The following is a 20,849-nucleotide window of genomic DNA, read 5'->3' on the forward strand; positions in this document are numbered from 1 at the left end:
CCACAAATCCAAAAGACAACTCTTGACAGGACAGTCCGTCCCTCTTTTATAGCCTGTCAGTGTCCCTCTCTATGCAAAGTGAACTTCCTCACAGTCTGCTATAAAGACTTGATATCATGCTGTCAGCTGCAGCAGAAGAAGAGAAGCTCCATCAGGTCACCTTCAACACCAACCATGTTCTCTGTAGCTCTGCTGCTGCTGCTGGCTGCTGGATCCTGTGAGTCTCACTGAGGCAGAGACACTGACAGAACGCTCACACTGACTGCTCTCTGTTATTAACCTCGCTCACTATTCAACATGTTTCCCTCCACAGGTGTGAAGTGTGAGCAGTTGATACAGCCAGCCTCTGTGACTGTGCAGCCAGGTCAACGTCTGACCATCACCTGTCAGGTCTCTTATTCTCTTAGCAGCCACTACACAGCCTGGATCAGACAGCCTGCAGGGAAAGGACTGGAGTGGATAGGAATGAAATACACAGGAGGTTCTTACTATAAAGATTCACTGAAGAGCAAGTTCAGTATTGACTTAGACTCTTCCAGCAACACAGTGACTTTGAACGGACAGACCGTGCAGCCTGGAGACTCTGCTGTGTATTACTGTGCCAGAGACACACTGTGACACACACCATCAGTAGAGCTGAACAAAAACCCCTCAGAGCCTGAACACTTGTAACATGAAGCCACCAGAGGAGGAGCCCTCAGACCAGAAATGATCTCAACACCAGCTCACTGTTACAGTCAAGAGGGAAAGAGTACTAAGATGTCATAGAAATATTCTTAATTCAACAGGAAGGGTTTTCACCAATTTAAACAATCTGACATTACAATCACTGATACTGTATATCATTGTAGGTATAACATCTAAAAGGGATAGTCAGACCATGAGTTTGTTTTAAAAGTGTCTGATAATATAATATATCCTTTCTATAGTAGAATCATGATATCCTCTAAAGAACAAGTTCAGCAGAGACTCTTCTGCTGGAACAGTGAATCTAACAGGACAGAGTGTGCAGCCTGCAGACACAGCTGTGTATTACTGTGTACGTCTGCCCACAGTGACACAAACCACCAGCAGAGCTGCACAAATACTCAGCAACCATGTGACTCAGCCACACAGAGTATACATGTGAACAATGATACACACCTCACTCTCTGATAAGTTCATTACAAAATGTATTTAAATGTCTGTGTAATATTATTTCACTTCCACTGCAGCTAAGATCAGTATAGAAGAGACTGAGAGAAGCTTCATTTTGCACAAATGCAAAACACATATGACCAATTGAATTCATACTAAATTAGTTGTGTGCCTTGTGGTGCCTGTTAAATATAGAACACATTTTCTGTGTTTCTGTTTAGATCTACTGGAATAGAAAATAACACTAGCTCTACCACTGAAGAAACAGGATGTCATTGCAGAACATAAACAAACTAATTTCCTCTTTTCTTGTTTTCATGAATCCAGAAATAAGTTGACAGGAAATGTAAGTGAATGTGAAATGTAAATGCAGCCGTCGTAGAGATACTCTGCTTATGGAAATGTTGATGTCACATGTTCCTTTTTGAATCTGTAGAGGGAGGTCGATGCAAACTCTTCCTCTCTTTAAAACACACCATCAGCGACTTGTTGCAGAACACCAGAGAAGTGTTATATGTTTCTGAAACACTCAGATCAGAAAGCACTGACAGTGTCTCTCAAATAATGGAAAGGACAATTATCTGGAGTTTATTATTTTTAGTTTCTATTCATGGTGAGAAAATCAATTCTGATTTAGTTATTTTTTTTATTTCTTTGGTAAAATGTTGGATAATGAGCAAACATGATTTACTTACAGGAGTCTGGAGTGAGATCAAACTGGAGCAGTCCTCCTCTCAGGTGCAAAGACCTGGAGGGACAGTGAAGATGTCATGTATCATATCTGGTTATGACATGACAAGCAATAATATTCACTGGGTCAGACAGAGGCCAGGACAAGCTCTGGAGTGGGTTGGGAGGATGAACACAGGTTCAAACTCTGCTATCTATGGCAGCTCCTTTCAAAGCCGCTTCACCATGACTGAAGATGTTCCCAGCAGCACTCAGTACCTCGAGGTCAGCAGCCTGGCAGCAGGAGACTCTGCTGTTTACTTCTGTGCTCGTGACACACAGTGACTAAAGACAGTGGAGCAGCTGCACAAAAACCTCCACTAACCACAAAGCAATGTGATCCTACACTTCTGGGTTTTCTCACACATTGCAAAAACACTTAGATGTATCCACATCAGATTTCTATGTATTTCCCATTAATCACCAGATAGTCCCTCATGATATCTTATTATTTTATTTTAAATAACATATGTTATATTTATCAAAATCAAACCACAAATTACATAGAATCTGAAAAGAGAAAGAAGCAGAAAAACAATATTTGATCAGACAGAGAGCTTGGCTGGGTGACGAGATTATTAGAAAGGTGAAATGTGAGACTATAATGAAGCACATTTCCTAAACACTACTTTATATTGGTGATCAGAACAAAATTGTAGATTATTTATATTATAGTAAATGTGCTTCCATTATGATCAAAGTGACTTGTGTGAAACAGAGCATTGATACCAACATGAATGATCTAATACATATATAATTTGTTTAGGTAAATGTGATAAAGATAAATTATGATTTCACATGTTTGAATAATTTGTATATAAACTTGTCAAAAGTCGGAGCAAACATTATCATCTGTGTATTATTAGAATACTTTTGTTTTTGATGTTACCGCAATACTGATAGACATTCTACAAAACGTGAAACTAGTTCAGAGAAAAGTCTAAACAGCTGAGATGGAGAGTTGATATTTTTTACAAATCCTGTGAGGAGGAGTCAATGCAAAACTCAGATATCTCCTCCTCTACTTATGTGACTGCAGAGAGGAGGACAGAGGACAGAGGACACAAAGTTAACATGATGGACTATAGGACAGGACTGCTGCTGCTCACTGTCTGCTGGGCAGGTCAACCTCTTTACTGATCTGTATCTAACACAGATTTTAATTGTGTCAACAGTTTATTTCACCAGATGTGTTTTATCCTCTTGACAGGTGTTGATGGTCAGACTCTGACAGAATCTGATCCAGTGACTAAAAGGCCTGGAGAATCTCACAGATTGACCTGTACAGCCTCTGGATTCACATTCAGTAGCTACTACATGGCCTGGGTCAGACAGGCTCCTGGAAAAGGACTGGAGTGGATCGCTTTAATCTACTATGATGGTAGCAAACAGTTCTACTCTGAGTCAGTGAAAGGCCGGTTCACCATCTCCAGAGACAACAACATACAGCAGCTGTATCTGCAGATGAGCAGTCTGACGGCTGTAGACTCTGCTGTTTATTACTGTGCTCGAGACACAGTGACTGAAGCTGGTTGAGCAGCTGTACAAAAACCTACAGTCCTCATCCTTGTCTTAGATAGACCCTCAAAATCAGTTATATTATTCATTTATCTTTTGCTTTTGTTGTTTTTAATAAAAGTAGGAGATTCAGACTTGAGAAAGATCATCAATTACCAGCAATGTTTAATTAACACATTGTTGGAATAATATTATCCATGTGTTGATCGCTGGAACACAAAATAGCCAAGTAGAAAAAAAAAAAAAGTCTCCTGAAATCAATGTCCAGAAAAGGAATAAAATCAACAATACATGAACACATTTCAGCCACATAATGCATATATATGGGAGTCAAATCATGTAGCAGCTGCTCTAATAAAAGGTACTAGAGTTCCCCTCTCCTCTGTCAGTAAAAGGAAACACTCAGATCTGCTGCTCTCACTGATCTTAACTCACACTCAGACCCTGGACTGAACTACAGGTTTATATTCTCACTCTTTGAGAGGTTGCTTCATTAAAACACACAACAAACATTTTAAGAGCTGGATCAGCAGTCACTGCAGATTCATGAGTTCATTTAGTTCTCCCTCAAACAGATTTCAGTATCTCAGGCATTTCTTCCTGTGTGTCTTGTTTGATAACAAATGGTTTCTATATAAAACAGCTAAACAGTTTAGGCAGATTGTTCATTTTATCAGAATTTAAATATTATCAACATTTTAAACTGTTATTTATTCATTTCAATATTCTTAATGTTCAGCACTGAGAGGAGGAGCCAATGCAAATCTTCATCTCTTCCATCTTTATGTATCTCACTGCAAACTGAAGAGGAGAGCTCAAACCACTGCAGCACACACAACACATTTCCACTATGACTTTAGCTACATGTTTAATGTTTCTGATGCTTTCATGGATTTCTGGTGAGCACATACTCCTGCACTCTTCTTTTTCTTAGCTTTATGTTTGGCTCTGTTGTGATCAAACTGCTTTTCTCTCCAGGTGTTTGCAGTCAGACTCTGACTGAGTCTGAAGCGGTGGTAAAGCTCCCTGGACAGTCCCACAAACTGACCTGTACATATGCAGGAATATCAGATAGTGATGCTGATATCAGCTGGATCAGACAAGCTGAAGGAAAAGGACTGGAGTGGGTTGCCTTCATTTCTGCTCCAAGTGGAAGAACTATATATTATTCCACGTCAGTCCAGAATCGCTTCACCATTTCCAGAGACAACAACGTGGACCAGGTGTATCTGCAGATGAACAGCCTGACGTCTGAAGACTCTGCAGTTTATTATTGTGTTAGACAGACACAGTGATACAGGAAGCCACAGAGCTGTACAAAAACCACTGCAGTTGTCAGTGGCATTAACCAATAGAGAGTGCAAGTCATTTTGCAGCTTCAATCAGGATATCTTATATACACAAGATGTGAATACTTCCCCACACAATGATTCCGTCAGTGTCAAAGGTTACCACTAGAGGGCGACACTGGTGGAAGTCCCCAGTGAAGCTATGCAAAAACCTTGAAGATTTAGTTTTTAACAATGTCTAACGGGGTACAGCAGCAAGTTTAAAATATCATGGCAGTAGAAGCCAGGAGGAATTATGTCACTAATTCCACTAAGAAAAGAAAAACTCCAAATGTAGAGTATTTTGTGTTTTTTACTTCCTACTTGTGTTTGAATCCGACTTTAGTGAGAATGTTAATGTCCGAATGTGTTTTTATTCCTCTGTGTTATAAGAAAAAATGGATATGATGATTTTGTTTGAAATATTAATCCCAATAGGTACCATTATTTTTGAGACTGTAGGCCTATAGCTAGGGGGTATTTTTTTATAATACCGTAGGCTCCTTAAAAATTTGAGGGATCAAAATGACGTAGAGATCCCCAAATGTGTTTTCTCAGGCCTCTGCATGTGATAACTACATATTATATTGAACACAACAAAATATCTAAATATATCATGTGAGCAGGGCAGTACACAGTCTGAGACTCCAATAGTTCTTGGAGGGTGTGAAGAAGGATCTTGCGGGTTACCATGAAAAACACAGCAGAAAGATCCAGAAGGATGATGACAGAGGAGAGCGATGCAGATGCTGTTCTAACAGTGCGCAGTTCTGAATTGACTGAGGAGGACAATCTCAGTTGAGTGCAACCAGCAACTGATCAAAATCTCAACAAGTCAAAACTTTGTGCTCTGCTTCTCACAACAACAGAACAAGCTTCAGTTCAACATCATCAAGACACTGAAAGAAACATTGCCTTAATAAAACTGTTACATTCAGATTGTGTGGTGTCTCGTCAATTGTGTTTGTTTTATGTCTGTCATTCCTAGTCAGGTTTCTATGTAGAGTCAGGTTTTCATGTTACTTCACGTCTTGTCTGTCTATTTATGTCTGTCATCTCTAGTCAAGTCCACATGTTTCATGTCATGTCTCGTTTTCCCATTTCCTGTTTTATTTTGTACTTACCTCTTGTCTTTCTGTTGCTTCCTCCCTTTGTGTGTTTTCCCGCCATCGTCAGCGTCTGCCCCGCCCCTGATTGTTTCCACCTGTTCCCACTTACCTCATGTTTAAATAGTGCTTGTCTCTCCCTTTGTCTTGTGCCAGTTTGTCTTGTTTCAGTCTGCGTCACATGTTCAGAGACCCAGCGTCAGGGCCGTGGGAAGTAGGGGTGCTGAGGGTGCTGCAGCACCCCCTGGTGGAGGACAGGCGATATGCACTTCCACAAGATTAAATACAAATATAATACAAAAAAAAACGAATTTTCAGCCTTGATGTAACAACATTCATAATTAAGTAAAGATAACACCCTTTTCACCCCGGTTAGAGTGAGCGATAGAGAGAGAGAGATAGAGAGAGGGGGTGCACCGGTACCGGTGGGGATTGTTGTTAGCTTTTGCTGCGCTAACGGACATAAGAAGCTGTTTCTACAATAATGTAGAGTGTTTAGATAGTTCACTTTAGTCTAAGTTGTCTCAGTGGGTCTCAAACGGTTTGGTCAAAATGTATGTAAACAAATATTTCCAAGGCACACCTTTATAATTATTAGGATGAATAAAAACAGGTTTGAAATCATTCCAATAGGACAGTAAACCAAAAATATTGTTTAAATCTGGAGAGATAAAAAAATATGCATAAATAAATGTTAAAATTAGATATAAATGAACCACAAAAATAAAATAAGTTTTAACATTTATTTTGTATTGGCTATGGTAGGTTATTGGAAATGTTCACATACTTATTTGATTAATAAAATGCAAACCGATCTTTTTCATGTGGGTGTTTAGAGTTGTAACCCCTAGATCAGTCTCTAGTAATTGGGTGCTCAAAGTGCACCAGATTGAAGCATTTTACTTTAAAATGATAAAAGAAATCTTCCTGGGGGGGACACCCGGGACCCCCCTAGAGGATGTGACGACTACCCCCCAATTAAAACATGTTCATACAATACTAAATAGATTTGAAGCCTTTTTATATAAGCTGTCCACCATGTCAATACGTTTCTCTGTTTGTAGTGTATTGGTCTTTTGTAGAGGTTTTTCCATTGCTAGCTAAAATATTGCCTAGGGCAGCAAATTAGTCAGAACCGGCCCTGGTGTCATCCCCACAGCACCCCCCATTTGAAACTTGTTCCCACGGCTATGCCCAGCGTGATACCAGAGAGGACAGTTACCAGAGAGGACAGTTACCAGAGAGGAGAGTTTTTGTTTGAAATCAAGAGTTTTGTTTTGTCCTCGCAAGAGTGATCTTTTGTTTAAACTTTGTTTTATTTTTCTCATTAAAAAATGAGTCGTTGCATTTGAGTCCAGTATTTAGTTCCCCGTTCTAGAAGATTGTAGCTTCACAAAATATAGTCAAAGCAGAATTTAAATATTCTGATAATCTGAGTGTAAATGTGAGTCTGTTTGCCTGATATGTCTGTTAGAAGCTTTGTGAAGAATACAACAATGAACTTTCATTTATTGTTTTAAAAAGAATATAATTTCTTTCACATGTCCAACAACAAATCCACATTTGGACTGTTCGAGACAGGACAGTCCGTCCCTCTTTTATAGCTTGTCAGTGTCCCTCTCTATGCAAAGTGAGCTTCCTCACAGTCTGCTATAAAGACTTGATATCATGCTGTCAGCTGCAGCAGAAGAAGAGAAGCTCCATCAGGTCACCTTCAACACCAACTATGTTCTCTGTAGCTCTGCTGCTGCAGCTCCTGAGTAACAAAAAGAACACGGTCAAAAGACTTTTCCGTTTCCCCGTCTATCACCCACAGCTGTGTCCTATCAATCTACCAGGCATAGCCATGCACGTGATACTGACGCACATAACAAATAATAAGTGAGCCTTAAATTAATACATTTTAAACCATAATGTGACTCACAAAAATAGCCGATAATTTACAGTATAATCTAAATTATATTATTATTAAGCCCAACATTTAGACAATAATAACAAAAGGAAAAATGGCTCTAACACACCGTGACACACACCATCAGTAGAGCTGAAGAAAAACCCCTCAGAGCCTGAACACTTGTAACATGAAGCCACCAGAGGAGGAGCCCTCAGACCAGAAATGATCTCAACACCAGCTCACTGTTACATCATCAGTTTAAACATTTAGAGGTTATAATCACTGATACATTACTGTATGTATTCCCAGAATAAAAAAATGAATGGCACTTCTTTAAATTGTTAAACATCAGCCTTTTCAAGTATCCATAATTATATATTTTCAGTAATAGAATTTTGTCCTCTAAATTTAAGTTTCTTTACAGCCAATTTCGGCTCTAATAATATTGTTCACATTATTTATTAACAAATACTAAACAGTAAATCTACAAGCCAAAACACAACAACAAATGGTTGGATGTCAGAGTTTCTTTCCAAAAATAAATGCATGCATTTCTACGGAGCCCTGGAGGGTTCAGAGAGAGAAAAATAAATGAAACGTGGCCACGTTTTACTTTCTCGTAAAACCGTAAAAGGCACAGCTCTTTGCAGCTGGTGCTGCTCTTCTCAGATTCTGCTGAGTTACACGTTACTGCATCCAGTGCCCTGTACGACGAAGCCAGTTCAACAGACCCTGGATATGTTTGATTTACCCGGCTTAACTACCCTAAAACACGATGTCGCTAAGCGAAGCTGGTTATCAATTTAGTAAATCAACCAGGGTTTCTCTGACGGGCTGAGAGCGCGTTCACGCGAAAGGGACGGGGTTAGCAACATTTGATCAATCACAAACATGGAGACGCGTGCTGACAGCGCAGCGTCATACTTCATGAATGAATAGTGTAAATAGCAAATCCTTCTTCGTAGTACAGGTCACCAGGGCCGTGGGAAGTAGGGGTGCTGAGGGTGCTGCACAACCCCCTGGTGGAGGACAGGGGATCTGCACTTCCACAAGATATAATACAAAAAAAAACGAATTTTCAGCCTTGATGTAACAACATTCATAATTAAGTAAAGATAACACCCTTTTTTCAACCCGGTTACATTTTCCATTTGCCCTGTATGATGGGCTCTGTAGTGATGAAAGGGAGGGATGTTGGCTTAGCAGGCGCCCGCAACTCACAGCCAAAGTGAGAGAGATAGAGAGAGGGGATACCGCAGGGATACGTTATCTCAGTGAGTCTATCTCAGTGAGTCTCAAACGTTTTGATCACAATTTATGTAAAAAAATATTTCCAACGCACACCTTTATAATTATTAGGATAAATAAAAACAGGTTTGAAATCATTCCAATGTATACTATAGGACAGTAAACCAAAAATATCGTTTAAAACTGGAGAGATTTAAAAATATGCATAAATAAATAAATGTTAACTGGTAAAATAAGATATGAATGAACAACACAAATAAAATAAGTTACATTTATTTGTTATTGGCTATGGTAGGTTATTGGAAATGTTCACATACTTATTTGATTAATAAAATGCAAACTGATCTGTTGTACCCTCTAGATCAGTCTAGTAATTGGGCGCTCAAAGTGCACCAGATTGAAGCATTTTACTTTAAAATTTAAAAAAAATCTTCCCGGGGGGTCTAGAGGATGTGAAGTCCACCCCTCCAATTAAAACATGTTATAATACTAAATAAATTTGAAGCCTTGTTATATAAGCTGTCCATCATGTCAATATGTTTCTCTTTTTGTAGTGTATTGGTCTTTTGCAGAGGTTTTTCATTGCCAGCTAAAATCTTGCCTATAGGGCAGCACATTGGTCAGAACCAGCCCTGGTGTCATCCCCACAGCACCCCCCATTTGAAACATGTTCCCACGGCTATGCAGGTCACGTAACGCTTTTAACGAGTTAATAAAGCGTGGCCTCGTTGTATTTAAAGCGTGGCCTTGTTGTATTTATTGATAACAAATATAAATGTTGCGATGTAGATAAAACCTGTAAAGTGATTTATTTACTAAATTAACTCAAAGCATTTTTTTAATGACAATAATGTTAATACTTTTATTTTAATCAACAGTAAATAAAATCCATTGTGTGTTTGTTTTCTTCTGACAAATCTGAATTACATAACAATATGTAAATGTTAAAAAGTGACTTACAGCCCAATAAGAAATGTTTAACATTTTAAAATGGTAAGAGATAATGTTATTAACATAAAATACTGTTAAAAGAGGACAATGTTCAATCAGAAAGGAGGAGTCAATGCAAAACTCAGATATATCCTCCTCTACTTATGTGACTGCAGAGAGGAGGACAGAGGACAGAGGACGCACAGTTAACATGATGGACTATAGGACAGGACTGCTGCTGCTCACTGTCTGCTGGGCAGGTCAACCTCTTTACTGATCTGTATCTAACACAGATTTTAATTGTGTCAACAGTTTATTTCACCAGATGTGTTTGTATCCTCTTGACAGGTGTTGATGGTCAGACTCTGACAGAATCTGATTCAGTGACTAAAAGGCCTGGAGAATCTCACAGATTGACCTGTACAGCCTCTGGATTCACATTCAGTAGCTACGGCATGCACTGGGTCCGACAGGCTCCTGGGAAAGGACTGGAGTGGATCGCTTTTATATACATAGGCAGTTCTCTGATCTCTTACTCCGAGTCGGTCCAGGGTAGATTCACTATCTCCAGAGATGACTCCAGCAGTAAAGTGTATCTGCAGATGAACAGTCTGAAGGCCGAGGACACAGCAGTGTATTACTGTGCCCGACACACACAGTGCGAGACAGTAACAGGAGAGTCATACAAAAACTACTTCCTCTATTTACCACCACCCATGAGAGCATTCACTTTATATTGAAATACTGAGTAACTGAATATTGACATCCTATTTTATCTCATTTGAGGCAATGTTTAATTCAGTTGCAACCTAAAGAAATATAGTGAATTCTAACAGATAATTTGTATGTTTTGAAGGAAATATGTTTTTTTGTGTTTTTTGTGCCTCCAACAAAATATATCAAAGATAATATAAAAATGTCACATTTCAAACAACGCAGCTGTTTATCTGTTTCAGTTTGGTTAAACTGTGCCCATGTATCTCTAGAAGTACATTAAAGAAAGCACACTTTGATTACATTAAACAGTAAAAAACATCTATTTGATTTGCCGATTGAACACAAATTATCATTATATCATAAACATTATCATCAGGAACATTTCATCTGTTTGAATTTGAAACATTACTTTACAGTAACATAACCACAACCAAATGAAGCAAATTCTATATTTAACACTGGAGTCAAAAAACTGATTCCAGTCTGCTAACTGGCAAACTTTAATCCACCGTAAACACATTTAGTTAGGGAAAGTTAGGTATTTTTTTGGCCATATCGTGAAATAATTTATTACCAATAGCTTTTTTTACCATATGTCCCTATAGGTGTCTAGTAACATCTCCCAATTTATCCACAGCCAAATCCTCTGGGAATCGCCTTGAGAGCCAATCAAAGTTGGGGTGCCCAGAGGGCCTGGGTAAAAATAGTGAAAACATTTTTTCTACCAAAAGTGACTTTTGAGATGTCTAACTATGGTTTTTTAGGGGTGCTGAATCTATCCCAGCCATTAGTTTTGAGTCAAAATGACTCCTTAACCCTGAAATATTGATCTGTCAAATTTAACCTATGGATTTGGGGTGAAAAATGTATTCTACACATTGAATAATCCACTCTGAATTTAAAAGACACTACAGTAATGACATCTGCTAGGTACGTGCTCAGTATAATTACTTCTCTGCACGTGGAGAATATCAAGGTAGAGGTATTTTGCAGCTGCTTTTATTCAAAGCGTGCAGATTGAACCCAGGCCTCCCGTATACCAGTCGAAGACACTAACCACTGCTCCAACACGCCCACAACAAAGTTACTTTCTGACATGGTAAGTAAATAATTTTGCTTTCTAAAGTTTAGTTGGCTATACATTTATTTATAGGCCCATGCATCATTTTTATCTCTTAGTTACAGCCTAAAATGAATGTTGCTAGCTAGCATCCAGCTTAAGTTAGCTAACATTAGGCTAATATCAAATCTAGTACCTTAGCTAAATAAACCATTATAAATAGTCTCTGTGTCATTGATCAACATTAATTGTGTTGTAAATTGTGTCATTTTATAGTGGGCTCACTATATGATTCAAAGTGAGATTATTGTTCATAGTTACACATAATCTATTAATGTGGCTGTGTGGACCCATTCTGCATGATATGTTTGATAAGTCTTGCCTTTGCCTTGCCTTGCCTAGTAAACAAAAAGAAAAAGTAATTGTTCACCGAGCTGTCTTGTCTTTTTAGGACAGTATGGAAGTTGATACCACAAATTGTCATGGTTTGAGGTGCTTCATCTGTGGTGGTCCTGGGACTGAAATGCAAAAACTCTCAAAAGTCACTCACAAAGGTTATCAGCAGCTATTATCTTATTCTGAGATCGTAGATGATGCAATGCTGATCAACAGACTACATGAGGACTGGAATGATGGAGATGACCCCAAGCTGAAGTACCATTTGGATTGTAGAACCGAGTTGTACCATCGTTCGAGAAGTGTATCCATTGCGAAACGTTCAGGTTTTCTTTTTCATTATGTCAATGTTGTTGCCACTTTCTGTCAATCATTCCGTTCAACTCATCATTTCAATCCAATACATTTTGTGGCATGAATAAAAGCTCACGAAATTGTCTTTCATCCATCCAAAGGACAAGATGCTCAAGACCAACGATCAGACAGGATGAAAAGACGCAGCGTACTGTCTGGGCCAAGTACTTCAAGTGCTGGTAGCTCCACATTCCAAACCCCATCAGCACACCTGGTCTACCGTGATGTTTGTATCCTCTGCAATAAGAGCATCAATGTTGAAATGCTTGTAAAATACCCTAGTAAGTTGCCTGTCTTCTACATTCTCATGAATGAGTTTGAAAGGTCTTTCTTTTTTTTCAAATTAAAACTCTCTTTAGTAAATCATATATGTGGCTATAACCCAGACACAGCCCGGAAGTTGTATCGTGCACCTGACAATCGCTTCCAGGACAGACTGAAAAGGAATTTGTTGGAGACAGCTGTGAGACGAGGAGATGCCTGGGGAGTTGAAGTTGCTGGTCGCCTGTCTGGAATAATAGATTTGGTAGCTGAAGAGGCACTGTATCATCTTCGGTGCAGGTCCCAGTTCGAGAACCCAGTTACAAACTCTGGGGTAATATATTTTTTTCAAGACCAGAAGTCCCAGACTCTGTAGACAAGGTTCTGAAGCCAATCATTTCAATTAAAAGTTGTTTTTCCCCCACAGGTCGGACGGCCTACAGATGAGGAGAGGCAGTTGCTGTTTGAGAAACTGTGCAAATGGATGGATGAAGAAGTGGAGCATGGTGTAACAAGTCTCGCTGAGATCCACATGAAGATGGAAGAACTTGACCCCACGGAGGACAAAAGTCTCACATATGGACGGATGTATCTTAAAAAAAAGCTTCAGGAACATTATGAGGAGTCTCTCTGTTTCACATTAGATGAGGGAGGAAGATTCATTGTGTGGCTAAAAGACACTACAGAGGCAATCCTCCGAGACTACCATCAGCAGGTCATCAACCCCTCACAAACCATGGATGATTCTGCACTTAAAGACCTCATAATTTCCACTGCCATTCATCTGATCTGTGGAGACTTGGCAAGAGTTTCACTCGACACAAAGCAGTATCCCTCAGTAGACAGCATGACCAATACACAGAGCCAACTTGCTCTGATTCCTGACAGCCTCAAGCAGTTGCTGAAGGCAATTGTAAAAACTGACGAAAAGGCGGCAATGTGGGGACAGAACCTGCTGAAAGCATACCGCCCTCGATCAGGAGTTATGCCCTCCCAACTTGGACTTACAATTCAGCTTGACCACATGTTTGGATCAAAGTGGTTGATTGACCGTATTCATCACTTAGGATACTCTGAATCATATGTTGAGCTCCATCACTACAAGTATTGTTACTTGAACGTGAAAAATGGATGTGGTAGCATGGACCAGGATACCATAATCACAGATGAAGATGGTATAGATGTTGTGGAGCATGAGGAAGCAGAGGTCGATGCAGTCCTATCTGCAGAACAGCCAGAGGAGCAAGAGGAGAGTGGTTCTGGAATGCATGAAGAGAATCAGCAAACATTTGCCCTCTTTGTTCCTGCCGATAGCACTGTTCATCAATGTGTTGGTGATAATATAGATCTCAACATTGCCTCACTACAAGGAAACACAGCATTCCATGCAATGGGCATGATCAGAGTAACTTCTCCTGCTCCAGCAACAAGACAACATGAGCTTCACACAACCATACCAAGGAGGAACATGGCAGTTGAGGAAAAGGTAGCAACTCTCAAAGCAACAGAGGTGAAAATACTGTCCTTTGTACCAAAAAACAAAGCAGGATTGGCAGACATCCGTTTGGTTCCCATAGCTGATCTCCACCAAGACCCTCCGGTTTTGAAGTCAGGGGACATTGGTTGGATGGCAGGATGGGCTATCAAGAATTACAACGCCACATTTGAACATCCGAACTGGAATGGCTTCATGAAATCCATACATCAAACTGAATGCAGGAAAAAGTCCCTCATTGAGTTTCTTCCAATCATTGAGGGTGACCCAAACGAGTACAGAACCATCTACACTACTCTAATGGAGTGCCTACGCAGCGGTCAGTCTCCTGCTGTCATCACATTTGACATGCCAATATGGCTGAAAGCAACTCAGATAGTTCTCCAGTCTGACTTGTCCATCATCACTAGACTAGGAGGGTTTCATCTCCTGAAAAGCTTCCTGGGCTCTATTGGGGTTATTATGGCAGACTCAGGGCTGCAAGAGCTGATACAGCTAGTTTACCCAGGCAGCAACACTGCAGAACACATTCTCTCAGGCAGGGCTTATGCTAAGGCCATCCGGTTCCACCTTCTTGCATCAGCGGCAATTACCAAGTTTTTGCTGAAAGATGTTGCGTTCAGCGAGCAGGACTATGAAGACATGGAGAACTTCATCAGGACTGCAAAAGAAATGAAAAGAGGTAATTTGACCTTTCCCTAATCTGTGTCTCAAACTATCTCGGAGTATGCCGAATTATATTTTCTCATTATGTAGTAATACAATTAAAACTGTCTATCTCTAACAGGTTCCATGGACACACCAAGGATAGTCACTGTGTTCAAGGAGAGGATGGAGGAGAGGTTGAAGACTTTGTCTAAGGCTGGAAGAACACCTGCACTCTGGGTCTGGTACTATGGCAGAATCGATCTAATCAAGGTATTTATCAGGAGTGAGCGTGTCCCAGACCACACAGGTCACCTCAGCTGCATCATTGGAATGCTGAACACCTTTGCAGCAGCAGGGCACCATCAGTACGCAAAGGGAGCAAGGCTCTATGTACAACTAATGCAGCAGCGACAGGACTGTCCCATGTTCCAGGAAACTCTGTCCAAGTTTACTGTGTATGGCAACCATGTAGTCCGGTTCTCAGACCATGAGTGGTCAGGCACATGGACTGACATCACAATAGAAACCACACTCATGCGTGAGGCCAAATCCTCAGGTGGTTTAAGCAGAGGGCGGTTCCGGAACAAATCTGCTCACAAGTGTTGGGTTCAGACTCTCAACCACTTCTCATTCATTCACCAGGAGCTTGAAGGAGTAATGAACAAACGTAGGGTACCTATCCACACAGACATCACAAAAGCCCAGATGGAGAAAGACAATGACTCTGTTAATGCCATAGTTGGATGGTTGGAGGAAGTCAACCCCTTTGATTCCATACGGGACAGTAAGACCCTGGTATCTTTCTCGACGGGGTTCAGCAGCACTCCTGGGGACTCAGTCAATGCTGATCAGGCAGAGGAGGTTGGCAGAGCCATACAGGCCAAGATGGATGGGAAAACTGTTCTGGATGCAATGGAAACCAAGCACAAGGTCAAGTCATTGGCAAGCCTCAGATCTGCTCCTAAAATCAATGGAGAGAAGCTAATCACTGACTCACTCAAGCTCTTCAACCGCCTCATCATCATTAGTGAGCGTGAAGTCAAGACCAAAGAAGCTTTGCGCTTTGAGTTGACGCCAACACCAATGTCTCTATTTGACAAGAATCAGAAGTTGCGAAAGCCAGACAAGGCTGCCCTAGCAAAGTTCCTGAAGGCTTTTGTGGAGCCTGTTGAAAAACTAACCTGCACAAGCCTGGTGGTTGATGGCGGTTGGCTCCTGCACAGCGTCAAATGGGAGGCTAACCTCACGTGGAAGGACATCACTGAGAGCTACCTCCGGTTTGTGATGTCCATGGGTAGCCAGCACGTCCGGATCACTGTGGTCTTTGATGGATATGGTAGCTCCACCAAGGACCATGACCACCTGAGACGAACCAAGAATGCATGCTGTGACATTCAGATTCGTCCAGACTTAAAAAACATCATTCCGCGGGAAAGGTTTCTTGACAACAAGAACAACAAGGCTCAGCTCATTCTGCTCCTTGCTGAGACCTTCCAAAGAGCTAGGATCAGTGTTCAACTATGCTCTGATGATGCTGACACCTCCATCGTGTCTGCAGCACTAAATGAGGCAATAGAGTCTTCTGTTGAGGTGAGGGCTGAGGACACAGACGTCCTGGTTATGCTGGTCCATCATAGGGCAAACCACCCGGTCTTCCTCACGACAGCTAAAGATACATCTTATGATGTCAGAAAGATTCGAGAGGCACTCCCGGAGAGGTACTGTAAATACCTTATATTCCTACATAGCTTCTCTGGCTGTGATACTGTATCAGCAATTTCTGGGTTTAGCAAACCAACGTTGCTCAGCAAGCTCTGCCAGACTGACAAATCAGAGCGGGCCATGGATGTGTTCTGTGACATCAGAGCCAAGAAAAGTGACATCATCGAAGCTGGCTGCGAACTGTTCAAGAACATATTCCGTGGTAATCCATCTGGAGATTTGGAAGATTTAAGATTTGATATCTTCAGCAAGCGGGCGGCAGCTGGGAGCATCAAGCCTGAGAAACTGCCTCCAACTACAGGAGCTGCAGCACAGCACTCACTGCGGGCATATCTCCAGACCAGAGATTGGCTAATGCTACAAAGTCCATCTTTGGATGTCCTTGAGTATGGATGGAAACAAGGAAAACATGGTTATGAACCAGTCCCTACAACAGATCCCATGGCACCAGATTACCTTCTGAAGTTAGTCTGCTGCAACTGCGCAGGTGACTGTGGCACTCTCAGGTGCTGCTGTAAAAAGCAAGGAGTCAAATGTATTTCTGCTTGTGGGAACTGTCATGGTAACTCTTGCCAGAACATCAACCAGCCAGATGATAATAATAGTGAGGGAGATGCAGGGGAGTTTGATGAGGTTTGTTAAAATGTCAACTAATAACGCTAGTTTTGATTTGCAATTGTTCAATAAAACCACTTTTTATGGATTGTTTATGGAGTTGGAGTCATTTTTACTCAAAACCAATGACTGGGACAGATTCAGCACCCCTAAAAACCCCTAGTTAGACATCTCAAAAGTCACTTTTGGTAGAAACATTTTTTTCACTATTTTTACCCACGCCCTATGGGCACCCTAACTTTGATTGGCTCTCAAGGCAATTCCCAGAGGATTTGGCTGTGGATAAATCGGGAGGTGTTACTAGACACCTATAGGAACATATGGTAAAAAAAGCTATTGGTAATAAATTATTTCACGATATGGCTAAAAAAATACCTAACTTTCCCTAACTAATTGGAGAATTTGATTAAATTAATGTGTGTTGTAAATTCCTCTGTAGAACTACCGTTAGCTACAGCCATAATTTTGTGATACAACCACATGTGTGTATGTTCTTTGGTGTTGATTCAACGTATAATGTGTGTAAATATTCTTCCGCATATTTATGTGCTTCTTGTATTGTGTTTATTTCCTAGTTTCACCCTTTCTTCATGATTGAAAGCGATTAAACGACATCTACATGTACGGTCTCTAGTCCTTGATGGTGAAAGGTGTTTAGATGACATTCAAAGTGCACAAGAGATACGTGCACATTGGACGACACATATAGCCTTGAATTTGATTTTTAAAACAGAATGTGAAGTAGGAGGAGCTAATGGTCAAACGAATTCTCAAAGGGATCAAGTTTGCTTCATATTTAAAGAGGGACTCAAGCTTTTGAAAACACAAGAAACTGTGTGAACATGGCTCAGGGAAAGCTAACATTCTTGGTGGTTGCTCTGTTTGTTTGGTCTGTCGCTGAAGGTCAGACCATAACTGAGTCTGAACCAGCAGTCAGGAAACCCGGAGAATCTCACAGACTCACCTGCACAACATCTGGATTCAACTTTGGAGGCTCACGATGGAACTGGATCAGACAGGCTCCTGGGAAAGGACTGGAGTGGATCGCTTTTATACACACAAATAGTAATCCCATCTATTACTCTGAGTCCGTCAAGGGTAGATTCACTATCTCCAGAGATGACTCCAGCAGTAAAGTGTATCTGCAGATGAACAGTCTGAAATCCGAGGACACAGCAGTGTATTACTGTGCCAGAGAGACACAGTGAGAGACATTAACAGGAGAGTCGTACAAAAACTACTTCCTCTATTTACCACTACCTAGGGAATATTAACTTTCTTCAGTATCTCTTTTAGAAATACTGACTAACTAAATGCTGACGTCCTATTTTATCTAATTTGACAGAATGTTTAATTCAGTTGCAACCTAAACAAATATAGAGAATTCAAACATGAAATATTTTCTTTTCAAAAAGAAACATGTACTTTTGTGTCTTGCCTCCAACACAACTACAGATAACTTTAAAATGGTTAAGGTTTAAACAATGCCGCTGAGAATATGTTCAAGTACATTTTAAACTGTACCCGCATCTCTCCTGAAGTATATGAATGACATTTAAAATAAACATCCATTTGATTTACTGATTGTACACCAATCCTCATAATATCATTATCATCATCAAAAGGAAGTTGTATGGAGTTGACTTTGGTAGCCCTAGGATGGAATGGGTCAGACAGGCTGCTGGAAAAGGACTGGAGTGGATCGCTACCATAAGCGACAACAGTAGCTCGGTATACTCTCAGTCAGTTCTGGGCCAGTTTACCATCTCCAGAGACAACAACATACAGCAATTCTATCTGCAGATGAGCCGTCGGAAGTCTGAAGACTCTGCTGTTTATTACTGTGCTCGAGAAACACAGTGACACAGAAAGGAAAAATGATGTACAAAAACTCAACAAGTCAAAACTTTGGTTTCTGCTTCTCACAACCACCAAAAGCTTGAGCTCAACATCATCAAGACACTGAGAGAAACATCGCCTGGATAAAACTGCTTCTATCAGTTAGCAGCTACAGATAGTTAAATCAGATCAGGCCTCTGCATGTGTCGACCACGTATTATATTAAAAACAATATATAAATAATACAGAGCCAACGCATTGGTGAACATAGAAAAGCAAAGGGGACCCAGGACGGACCCTTGAGGGACCTCAGTGAGGAGGGTCGGACACAACTCCTCTCCAAGTTACCCTGAAGTTTCAGTCTTTGAAGAAGGATGTGAGCAGGGAGAGTGCACAGCCTGAGACTCCAATAGTTATTGGAGGGTGTGAAGAAAGATATTGTGGGTTACTACACGGAAAAAGTTTAAACATTGACTTTCATTAAATGTACTATGTCAACAAATGTCACATAACTAAATTAAGTTAGTTTAAAGCAATAACATTAAGTTAAACCTCATATTTTTCATTTAAACTTAATGTTATTGCTTTCAACTAACCTAATACAGTTCTGTTGACATAATACATTTAATTAACGTCCATGTTTGAGTTTTTTAAGATTATGTTGAACACGGCAAAAGATCTAGAAGGAGGACGACAGAAGAGGACGATGAGGATGTTGCTCCAGCAGTGTGCAGTTCTTAAATGACAGTGAGGAGGAGCTGGTCGAAGGTTACCCCAAAAGGGCCAAAACTGGTGGAAGTCAAAACTTTGTGTTCTGCTTCTCACAATCACAAAAAACCTTGAGCTCAACATCATAAAGTCATTGAAAGAAACATTGCCTGAATGAAACTACTTCTATCAGATATAAGCTCCCAATATAGTTAAATAAGACAATACATATACTGTTTGTCTAAGATTTGATTAGAAGAAGATCATTCTCATGAATTGTCTTTAATAATACATTTTCTTTCATATGTCAAAACACAAATCCAAACTACGACTACTCGAGACAGGACAGTCCGTCCCTCTTTTATAGCCTGTCATTGTCCCTCTCTATGCAAAGTGAACCTCCTCACAGTCTGCTATAAAGACTTGATATCATGCTGTCAGCTGCAGCAGAAGAAGAGAAGCTCCATCAGGTCACCTTCAACACCAACCATGTTCTCTGTAGCTCTGCTGCTGCTGCTGGCTGCTGGATCCTGTTTGTCTCACTGAGGCAGAGACACTGACAGAACGCTCACACTGACTGCTCACTGTTATTAACCTCGCTCACTATTCAACATGTTGCCCTCCACATGTGTGAAGTGTGAGCAGTTGATACAGCCAGCCTCTATGACTGTGCAGCCAGGTCAACGTCTTACCATCACCTGTCAGGTCTCTTATTCTGTTAGCAGCTACTACACAGCCTGGATCAGACAGCCTGCAGGGAAAGGACTGGAGTGGATAGGAATGAGAGCTGGTTCAACTACATACTACAAAGATTCACTGAAGAGCAAGTTCAGTATTGAGTATCTTACAGCAACACAGTGAATCTGAACGGACAGAGCGTGCAGCCTGGAGACTCTGCTGTGTATTACTGTGCCAGAGACACACTGTGACACACACCATCAGTAGAGCCGAACAAAAACCCCTCAGAGCCTGAACACTTGTAACATGAAGCCACCAGAGGAGGAGCCCTCAGACCAGAAATGATCTCAACACCAGCTCACTGTTACAGTCAAGAGGGAAAGAGTACTAAGATGTCATAGAAATATTCTTGATTCAACAGAAAGGGTTTTCACCAATTTAAACAATCTGACATTACAATCACTGA

The 20,849-nt window shown here is 40.7% G+C and overlaps 1 protein-coding gene across 1 annotated transcript; it reads left to right on the plus strand.

The window, feature by feature from the left end:
• The first annotated feature begins 13,617 nt into the window (after positions 1 to 13,617).
• Positions 13,618 to 17,251, plus strand: LOC307017027 (uncharacterized protein). Its single transcript, XM_079646453.1, has 2 exons — positions 13,618 to 14,855; positions 14,961 to 17,251. The coding sequence occupies exons 1-2, from the start codon at positions 13,664 to 13,666 to the stop codon at positions 17,183 to 17,185; spliced, it is 3,417 nt and encodes a 1,138-aa protein (XP_079502579.1). The 5' UTR covers positions 13,618 to 13,663; the 3' UTR covers positions 17,186 to 17,251.
• The last annotated feature ends 3,598 nt before the right edge of the window (positions 17,252 to 20,849 follow it).

Source organism: Notothenia rossii, assembly GCF_949606895.1.
Source record: "Notothenia rossii genome assembly, chromosome: 8".
Classification (NCBI taxonomy): Eukaryota; Metazoa; Chordata; class Actinopteri; order Perciformes; family Nototheniidae; genus Notothenia; species Notothenia rossii.